At 46.6% G+C, this 10,720-nt stretch overlaps 1 protein-coding gene across 1 annotated transcript; it reads left to right on the top strand.

Moving 5' to 3' along the window:
- Positions 1-3,549: 3,549 nt before the first annotated feature.
- Mpv17l (MPV17 mitochondrial membrane protein-like) lies at positions 3,550-10,398 on the top strand. The gene is made up of 4 exons (XM_013011447.1): positions 3,550-3,908; positions 4,826-4,896; positions 9,678-9,707; positions 9,914-10,398. The coding sequence occupies exons 1-4, from the start codon at positions 3,599-3,601 to the stop codon at positions 10,091-10,093; spliced, it is 591 nt and encodes a 196-aa protein (XP_012866901.1). The 5' UTR covers positions 3,550-3,598; the 3' UTR covers positions 10,094-10,398.
- The last annotated feature ends 322 nt before the right edge of the window (positions 10,399-10,720 follow it).

Genomic DNA, 10,720 nt, shown 5'->3' with positions numbered 1-10,720 from the left:
TAGAATTAAGTGACAAAAATCAGGAGTTGGAACTGATGAGAGAGAAAGGGTAAATACCACGAATTTCTCATTTTTTAAGTATGAATCTATAGTTTCTAAAACAGACGCAAGGGTGTGTGTGTGTGTGTGCTTGTGTGCATGCAAGCACACGCATGTGCCCGCACTAGTGTCTGGACTTGAAGTCAGAGCCTCTCACTTATGCTTTCACAACTGGCTCTCTACCATTTGGGTATACTGCACCCCAAACGTATCACCATGGGTATCATTAAAAGCTTGCTTGCTTGTTTTCCCTCCCTTCCTCCCTCCCATCCTTGCTTTCTTCTTCTCCCCCCTCCTCCCCTTTCCTCCCCTGTACTCCAAGAGAGTACAGGGTTAATTACTGGTTAATTGGAGGTAAGAGTCTTGAAGATTTGCTTTCCAGGCTGGCTATGAACCATGATTCTCTGTATCAGCCTTCTGAGTGGCTAGCATTTCAGGCATGAGTCTCTGCAGACACTGCACAAGGATGCTTTTTCCAGAGTAGGTGAAGGCTTTTGTGGTTAGGGATTCGAGGATGAAGATGAACATAAAGACATTGCAACATCCATATTACAACATTTCATGTTCTTCTGCACTGCCTGGTCTGCTAGCATCTGCATGGGTTTTTCTCTTATGAATTAAAATTTCTAAAGTAAATGGCTTGTGAGAAATAGATTTCATTCACTAAACCCTTCTGAGCAATGTCAGAGAAGACTGCAATCCCTGAAAGCAACTCCAGGTGGCAACCCTGAGACCGCTCAGGTCTTCCCGTGCTTCATTAGGGGACCCAGTGTTCACTAATAGTGGCTAGAAGGTAAAAAGAACAAAACCTTTTTATTGCCAAAATATGCACAAAAGGATTCTGGCCTGGCACCGGTGGCTCACACCTGCGATTCTAGCTACTCAGGAGGCTGAGATCTGAGAGATCATAGTTTTAAGCCAGTGGAGGCAGGAAAAGATCCATGAGACTCTTATCTCCAATTAACTACCAAAAAAAAAAAAAAAAGCCACAAGTGGAGCTGTGGCTCAAATGGTAGAGTACTGGCCTTGGGGGAAAAACAAAATAGGACAGCACAAAAAGCTAAATACCACATTTTTGTTTATTTGTGGAATATAGACTTCAATGACAGACTTACAGGTGACACAGATACACACACTCATACATACATATGACAACAGATTTGTATAAAGCCATCCCATTTTTGGGAGTAATCTGTTAAAGCCACAACCAGAAAACCACACAAAAGGGATATAAGCAAAGAAGGTGACGGACAGGTGAGCTAGAACTGCACCTCGTTGGAAAAGTCTGACAGATTTACTAGGGAACAATAGGAATCAATAGGTAGACAAAGGTCAAAGAAACTGGAAGATTGCCAAGAATGGAATAGAGAAGTCTCCCGTAATAAAACACAACAGATTAGGGGCAAAAAAAAAAAAAAAAACAATAGAAGTTACCTTTTCACAGTGCTAGAGTTTGAGTTCAAGACCAAGGTTGGTTTCACTCTGAATCTCTTTCCTTTCCTTCCAGACAGCCTTTCCTCTGCATAAATGGATGTCTTTGCCTAAGAGCTTATAAGGACACCAGACAAACTGCCTACCCTACTGACCTCATTTTAAAGCAATCGTATGTGTGTGTGTCAGTGTCAACATGGCTGGGTGGTGTTCTGACACTTGAGTCACACCTACTGTCCTTGATCACCTCTTTGAGAGTCTTCCCTTGAACTGCAAACACATCTGGGGGTTGGGAATTTGGGGGACACACAATTTAGCTCTCAATAATGGGATAATACATTGAGGGATGGCATGCAGAAGAACTGGTTCTATGCCCCACAGTGAAGAATTAAAGATGTGATTAAGACTTAAGTAATGTGGGTTGGGAAGGTGGCTCAGTGGTAGAGTGCTTGCCTCGCATGCATGAAGCCCTGGGTTTGATTCCTTAGTACCACCTGTGCAGAAAAAGCCAGAAGTGGTGCTATGGCTCAAGTAGCAGAGTGCTACCCTTGAGCTAAAGAAGCTCAGGGACAGCGCCCAGGCCCTGAGTTCAAGCCCCAGAACTGGCAAAATAAAAATAAAATAAGCAATGTGAAAATCAATCCAGGGCCATACAAGATGCACCAGGACTCGCTGTCAGGCAGGAGCAAAGGACTTTCTGGAAGTCATTTGACTAAGATCAGTCTGAAGGTTGGGTAACTGTATTACATCAGTATTTTCATGTTATGTAAGAGGTCAATATTTGGGGAAGGTTAGATGAAGAGTATATGTGAACCATTTGTATGTTTTTTGTCATTTTTTGTTCTATCTGTTTTGGCTACTTTTTTTAAAGTCTGGAACTACTTTAAAATTAAAGTTAAAAAATTTAAACATTGCCAGGTACCTGTGGTTCATATTTATAATCCTAGCTACTTGGGTGACTGAGATCTGAGGAGTTGGGTTTGAGGCCAGACTGGGCAGCAAAGTCTGAGAGACTCTTTTCTCCATTAAATCACCAAAAAGCTGGAAGTAGAGCTATGGCTCAAGTGGTAGGACACTAGCCTTGAATGACAAAAGTAAGGGATAGCAACCAGGCCCTGAGTTCAAGCTCCAGTCCTGGGACACATGCATGCATGCATACCCATACACACACACACACACTTTTAATTAAAAATCAGGGATAAAAATTCCACAGGCTCAAAAATTCCATCTGTGGTGTAAGCGCCTACTGACCTTCTAGGAGATTCTCTGGGAACTCAGCTCAGCTGGTGGGAGGCCCTGGCCACTAAGGGTGGTAGTCTGAGGAGCGAAGGCCGTGGGCAGACACAGTGCCGCATTCACTGAATGTCCCCGATTTTGACTTTTGACATTTCCCAGCGAAGTGACACAATGCCCCAGGACGCCGTATGAACTGGAAGCACCAATGCTTCACACACAAGTGTTTAAAACACATCACCCTTTGGGTAACTGGGTCTCGCTACATCTTTTCTTCCACACAGAGAAATCACAAGCCACAAACCCCACTGTTCTATGATGCACAATTCAATGGGCATATTTATTTATTTATTTTGCCAGTCCTGGGGCTTGAACTCAGGGCCTGGGCACTGTCCCTGAGCTTCTTTTGCTAAAGGCTAGCCCTCCTCCCTGGAGCCACAGCGCCACGTCTGGCTTTTTCTGTGTATGTGGTGCTGAGGAATGGAACCCAGGACTTCATGCATGCTAGGCAAGCACTCTACCACTGAGCCACCTTCCCAGCCCAGGGCATTTTTTTTAAGCATGTCTATTAAGAAACATCCTCAATCTCTCCAACCCCGCACCCCCAAAACCCAACCCCCCCTCAAACGCCAGGCACACTCACGCGAAGTTCCGAATCCTGCCAGCCCCTCTGCCCATCACAGACCGAACTCACCTCCTGTCTGCCCTGTGTCCCTGAGCCCTGGGCGGGGCCAGGCCAGGACTCCACCCCCTGGGCCAGGCAGCGGGCACCGGATTGGGTGGGGGCGGTGGGGGCGGCGCCCAATCGCCGGGCAGCAGACAGGTGCAGGTGGGGAGGGTGAGGGAAGAGGTGTAGGTGTCGGTGGCGGCGGCCTGGGCAGGCGGGCAGGCGGGCATGGCGAGCTGCTGGCGGGCGCTGCAGCACGCGGCCCGGCGCTACCCGTGGCCCACCAACGTGCTGCTGTACGCCGGGCTCTTCTCGGCGGGCGACGCGGCGCAGCAGCAGCTCCGCGGAGGCCCCGCCGACTGGCGGCAGACGCGCAGCGTGGCCACCCTGGCCGTCACCTTCCACGGCCACTTCAACTACGCGTGGCTGCGGCTGCTGGAGCGCGCGCTGCCGGGCCGCGCGCCGCGCGCCGTGCTGGCCAAGGTGCTGTGCGACCAGACGGTGGGGGGGCCCATCGCCCTCTCGGCCTTCTACGCGGGTGAGGGGCTCCCCACGGAGGCCACGGGGCCCCGAGGCCCGGGGTTGGGGGGCCGGGAGTGGGGGAAGATTCCAGGGGATGGGGAGCCGGGGTGGATGCTTGGGGTTCGGGCTCAGGCTGGAGCTGGGAGCTGTTAGAAGGCCGGGTACTGGAGGTGGCTGGGGGTGGGGGGGGTGGCTAGAGCCTGGGGGAGGGGAGGGAGGGAAGGAAAATTGGGGGTGGGGGACACACTGTTGGTGGAGCTCGGGGATTGGGGAGCTAGAGTTCCAGCATGCTAGAGTAGGAGCTGAGAGGCTGGGTTTGTCACCAGTTCAAGGCTGGGTCTAGGGGTGTGTGTGTGTGTGTGTGTGTGTGTGTGTGTGTGTGTGTGTGTGTTGGGTCTTGAATTTAGGGTCTCACATTCTTAACTTGGCTCCCCACCCTCAGACCCTAAAGCTGACATGCTACCACTTGAGCCACAGCTCCACTTCCAGCTTTTTGCTAGTTCCTTGGAGATCAGAGTCTTCTGGACTTTTCTGCCCGAGCTGGCATTAGACCTTGATCCTTAGATCTCAGTCTCCTGAGTAGCTGGGATTTACATGCATGAGATGCCAGCGCCTGGCCATTCTGCATTCTGCTTTAATGTGTTTTGTTTGTTTGGCTGTAATTCCATCACCTGCTATTGTAATTTAAGATTTACCACTTCCTTTGCGATGTCCCCAGTTTTAGAATGGACAGCTTGCTTTGCGTTCTCCTTTCAGCCTTTTACCCCAACAGCTGGTGGGTGCTCCACCACTTGGAGCCACAATCCCCCCACCCCCTTGGAATCTCGACCCTCAGATCTCAGCCTCATTCTCCTAAGTAGCTAGGATTACAGGCCTGAGCCATCAGTGTCCTTCTGGCAGCATCTTTTACAATTCTGTGTGTTTTGCAAACAGGTATGAGTTTTCTTCAGGGAAAGGACGACATATTTTTGGACCTGAGACAGAAATTCTGGAATACGTATAAGGTAAGATGGGCTGCTTTTTGTTGTTGTTGTTGGTGGTGGTGGTTGCAGGGCTTGAACTCAGCTTGGGCCCCATCCCCAAGCCTCTTTGTGCTGAGGAATCAAACCCAGGGCCTTATGCATGCAAGGCAAGCACTCTACCACTAAGCTGCCTTCCCACCCCAACTTTCCAGTTTTTGAGTGGTTAGAGATAACAGTTTCATGGGGACTTCTTTGCTCCAGCTGACTTCAAAGTTCAATCCTAAGACCATAGCCTCCTGAGTAGTTAGGATGACAGGTGTGAACCACCGGTGCCCCGCTAAGACAGGCTCTTGAAAAAACGTAATTCATATATATTTGAGTATCTTTTAACAGTATGTACATTTTCAGTGAAACTGCTCTTAAGTTAGGGCTCCAGTTTGGTTGGCTCAAGAGTCCCAATTTTTTTTTTGTTGGTGGGGTTTGAACTCTGGGCCTGGGTGCTGTGCCTCAGCTCTTCAGTGCAAGGCGAGCACTCTACCACTTGAGCCACAGCATCAGTTCCGGTTTTTTGAATGGTTTATTGGAGTCTCATGGACTTTCCTGTCAGGGCTGGCTTTGAACCATGATCCTCAGCTCTCAGCCTTCTGAGTAGCTAGGATTACAGGGGTGAGCCACCAGCACCCAGCAAGAGTCCCAAATTTTGAGCAAGAGATTTTTTTTTTGCCAGTCCTGGGGCTTGAACTCAGGGCCTGGATGCTATCCCTAAGTTTCTTTTGCTCAAAGTTAGCACTCTACCACTAAAGCCACAATGCCACTTCTGGCTTTTTCTGTGTATGTGGTACTGAGGAATGGAACCCAGGGCTTCATGCATGCTAGGCAAGCACTCTACCACTGAGCCACATTCTCAGCCTTTTTTTATTTTTTGAGGTGAATATCTCTCACTATCTTGCTTATGCTGGTCTCAAATTTCTGGGCTCAAGTGATCCTCCTGGCTCAGCCTCCTAAGTAACTGGAATTACATGCATGCAGTCCAGTGCCCAGTTGGAATATTTTCAAGGACTAGGGATTGAACTCAGGGCCCCATGAATGCCAGGCAAGAGTTCTACCACTTGAGCCAAGCTCCTAGCCATTGTTTTGGTTTTGCATAATGAATGAGGAGACGCTTGAGGGGATTGGCTCTACCTCCTCAAGAATGGGAAAGAAATAATATATTTGTATCCCTTTCTCCCTCCCCATGTTCATAATGATTTCTGATGATATCCTATTTACTCTTACTGACCACAGTTTGATAAGTTTTAGAAGCTATTTGCAAAGCAGGAATTACAGAATATGAGTGGCTGAATGAAATCAGTCTCACCTTCATACCCAGGTGTGTATTTGCCTGAGTCCTTCTGTAAAACAAAACAAAACAAAAGCCTTCTTAAGACATTAATCACAAAGGTGTTTATAGAATATAATGTTTCTTCTGGTTATTCCAGACATGAAGAAAGTCACCTGCTGTTGTGTTTGCTCATGACAAATTTATATACTCCAGACCAACGAATAGTTTATTCAATTATTCAGTGAGCATTCAGTGAACAATCAATATTTATTTTCTGGTGGTTTTGGGGGTTTTGAACTTGGGTCCTCACACTTGCTAGGGAGGTGCTCTTGTTTCGGAAGCCACATCTCCAGGCCTGACTTTTTTTTTGCTGGTTATTGTTTTGAGATAGATTCTTGTTTCCTTCGCAGCTTGGGCCAAAAGCAGGACAGGACTGGAGGCATGGAGCAAAGAGGGCGGGAGGCATGGCTTAAGCAGTAGAGCATCTACATAGCAAGCACAAGAGCTTGAGTTCAAATATTAGCCTCAGTGCCACAAAAAAAAAAAAAGGAGGGAAAGACAAGGCAAGAACAAAGAAGCAGGGGGGTCACAGGAAGGATCTGGAAGTATTTAGGAGGTAGAACAGACAGCTTGATGAAAGGTCAGAAGTGTGGATGTTTGACACAGGTTTCCGGCTTCAGCAAGAAGGGCGCTGATTTGAGAAGAAGGGAAGATACCAACAGTTTGGGAAATGTCTTTTACACCCCTTAGATTATTCTCGGAGATGTCCAAACAGAGGAGAGTTAAGAGCTAGAGGTCTTTAGACCCTGCAGAATTGGGTCCAAACTAGGCTCTCTTCAGCCAAGCTTGATCAATGAAATTAAGAATGCAAATGTTTAGAGTCTAAAAGAAGCATCTGGAAAACATGTCTTATGAGAGTGAGTAATGGTGATTGTTGTTGAGGACCAGCCCCTGCCTACTTCATATTCTTCTGAAAAGCTTCGGAAGGATGGGCCTCATTTATTTGTTGTTCCTGTCTACGTCACACTTGGGTTTGGGGGAGGTTTGTGATTTGTGTTTTATTTTCTGCACAGATGGCTGGCAATTTTGGGCTCTTTTGGCCAGCTGTACTGCATGTTATCTTTTAGGAACATGTCTGCTATTCTTCTCTTTTATAATTTTAAGAAATGACTTGGAATGATATAAAACTAGAGAATTTAAAGAACAGCTAATAATTTCAAACTTACAGAACTTAAAGATCAAGCTTGACAAACATTCACGTCCCCCTAATGCAAATTCACCACCTGGTAACATTTGCTTTGTCATGATAAAGCCCCATTGACTTTATTATTTGCTTGCTCCATACTTTCATCCTTCAATTCATCCACCCACTTATCTATCCATCCATCTATATATTCAGCATCTGTTTATCAGCGATCCATCATCCATGCATCTATCCAGCATCTATCATCCATCCCTCCATGTATCCAAACATACATTTTCTTGAACCCCTTGGGAGCTGGCTTATACAGAATTATCTGTTACCCTTGGATACTTAAGTATCTATTTTCTAAGAACAAGAATATTTCTTACCCAGCCTCAGTTCTCTAGGTTACTGGAGTTTGCAATTTCAAATGTTACAAAGATACTTTAACCATCCATATCCCATTTTCCCCACTGGACCAGTTTTATCTCATCCCTTTTCTCTCTGACCTAAGGCCCAGTCTAGCCTCAGAAATGGCTGGTACTTGTCATTTTTCTTTACTGCCTATTAACCAGCAATATTTCCTCAGCCTTAACAACAACAACAAAAACATAAGCCAAGTGCTGGTGGCTCATGTCTATAATCCTAGCTACTCAGGAGGCTGAGATCTGAGGATCACGGTTCTAAGCCAACCCAGGCAGGAAAGTCCGTGAGACTCTTATCTCCAATTAACCACCAGAAAACCAGAAGTGGCGCTGTGGCTCAAGTGATAGAGCGCTCGCCTTGAGCTGAAGAGCTGAGGGACAGCGCCCAGGCCCAGTGTTCAAGCCCCACAACTGACCAAAAAAAAAATAATAAATCGATCATGATATTGCTTCCTAGCAAGGGTGTGGTAGCTCATGTCTATAACCTTAACTGCTGTGGAGGCAAGTATCCTTGGAGAAGAGGAGAATCGTGGTTCCAGGCCAGCCTAGGGATAAATGTAAGACCCCATCTCAATCAGTAGCTGGACGTGGTGTTGCAGGGTTAGTTTCTACCTCTGCCACATCCGCACACACCAGGTGGCACTCAGCATTCCGCTGTGAGCATGCTTCCTCCAAGCTGCCTCTGCATTCCTTTTTATGTTTGTTTCCTTTTTTTTTTTTTTTTAAATCAGTGGTTTATAATTCCTTACTGTGTTGATTTAGCATACTCAAGTGTCTCAGGTTTGGCCAGTCTTTCAGGCTGGTTTCCATATCCTAGCAACCATCTTGCATCTTTTTTTTTTTTTGTTTTGTTTTGTTGTGATTTTGGGTTGTCAGTCATGGGGCTTGAACTCAGGGCCTGGGCACTGTCCCTGAGCTCTTCAGCTCTAGGCAGGTGCTCTACCACTTGAGCCACTGTGCCACTTCTGGTTTTCTGGTGGTTAATTGGAGATAAGAGTCTCTCAGACTTTCCTGCCTGGGCTGGCTGTGAGCCACGATCCTCAGATCTCAGCCTCCTGAGTATCTAGGATGACAGGTGTGAGCCATTGGTGCCCAGCTCCCAGGTTGACTTTGAACCGTGATCCTCATATTTCAGCCCCCTCAGTAGCTAGGATTATAGGCATGAGCCACTGTGTCCAGCTGATCCTGTTTTTATAAGCATATTTCTGCCTCATTTGCTTATGCTTACTGGAAAATTACAATGTAAATATATACATTTTCTTTTCTTTCCTTTTGTTTTCTTTGTTTTTTGGCCCAAGACCTGACATTTTCACTCCTTGGCTAGCCCTCTACCAACTAAGTCATACCTCCAACCTCCTATGTGATACTTTCTGGAAGGAATTGGTACTGGTGCCAGTTGACTTCATTCTGCACTTATGAATATAACTAATAAAAGTATCTTGGGCCAGGTGCTATGTGCTCAAACCTGTAATCCTAGCTACTCAGGAGGCTAAGATCCGAGGATTGAGGCTTGAAGCCAACCATAGCAGGAATCTTATCTCCAGTTAACTTACTCCAGAAGCCAAAACTGAAGCTGTGGCTCAAGTGCCAATATTAAGCAAAAAAGCTAAGGGACAGGGCCTAGGCCCTGAGTTTAAGTCCTTGTACCAATCCACGCATGCAAACACACACACACACACACACACACACGTTGGGCCAATTGCTTTTCCCCCAGCTCTTTACCTTTGAGGTTTTAAGTAGTTAATTTAATCAGCTAAGTTGGAAATGTAATACTGCCTGGGAATACAACCTGTCTTTTTTTTTTTTTCTTTGTTTTGTTTTGATATATACTGAACGGTGTGCTTATTTTGAATGACTTAGAAAGTGTGCTAATAAAAGGTTTTCTTTCTTCCAGAGTGGTCTCATGTACTGGCCTTTTGTTCAGGTAAGTTTCAAATGACTTAGAATCTGGGGCTGGAGATGTAGCCTCCAGCATGGTGAGACATTGCAAAAAAAAAAAAAAAAAAACCCAAAAAACAAAAACACCCTAAAACCCAAATCAACCACAACCATCAGCCCCAAACCTCCCCGGCTTGCTAGCTCACGGCCTGGGCTTCTGGCAGGGTAACAGACTCTTCCTGTGTGTTCCAGCTGACCAACTTCAGCCTTGTGCCCGTGCACTGGAGGACGGCCTACACTGGACTCTGTGGATTTTTCTGGGCCACCTTCCTTTGCTTTTCACAGCAGAGCGGGGATGGCACTTTGGAGTCGCTGTTCGTCTTCCTCCATAAGAAGGAGGCTGCCTCAGAGGAAAGATCCCCCGAGAAATGAGAAGCCCGGCAGTGCCCCCCACCTCCCCCCCATGGCCAAGGGCCACACCTCCATGCACTGGCTGCTTCACACAGAAAACACTTGCCACTCAGTTACGCGCTGCACTTTGAAGATGGACATGATTAGTCATCCTTTAACTTTTACCTGAACCTTCTCCCCTATTCTAGTCGGAGAGTCGTCATTCTTTAATGCTTCCTCTAGTATTTTGGCTAAACTCATCACCAGTGGCAAAAGGTCGTTTCAGAATTATTAACATTTCTGGGGCTGGGAAGGTGGCTCAGTGGTAGAGCGCTTGCCTTGCATGCCTGAGGCCCTGGGTTCGATTCCTCGGCACCACATAAGCAAAAAGCCGGAAGTGGCGCTGTGGATCAAGTGGTAGAGCGCTAGCCTTGAGCTGAAGAGCTGAGGGACAGCACCCAGGCCCAGAGTTCAGGCCCCACGACCACACCCCCCCCAACAAAAAAAGAATTATTAATATTTCTATTTGAATATTTTAATGCCAGTAGAATTCAGATGCCCAGAGTTTTATTATTATTATTTATTATTATTATTATTTTATTTTGATGTGCCAATCCCAGCCAGGGCTTGAACTCAGTTCCTGGATGATATCCCTGAGCTTTTATTATT

Source organism: Dipodomys ordii, unplaced genomic scaffold (genome assembly GCF_000151885.1).
Source record: "Dipodomys ordii isolate 6190 unplaced genomic scaffold, Dord_2.0 Scaffold14, whole genome shotgun sequence".
Classification (NCBI taxonomy): domain Eukaryota; kingdom Metazoa; phylum Chordata; class Mammalia; order Rodentia; family Heteromyidae; genus Dipodomys; species Dipodomys ordii.
Note: the sequence above shows the minus strand (reverse complement) of the source record. Positions and strands in the feature narration are given on the sequence as shown.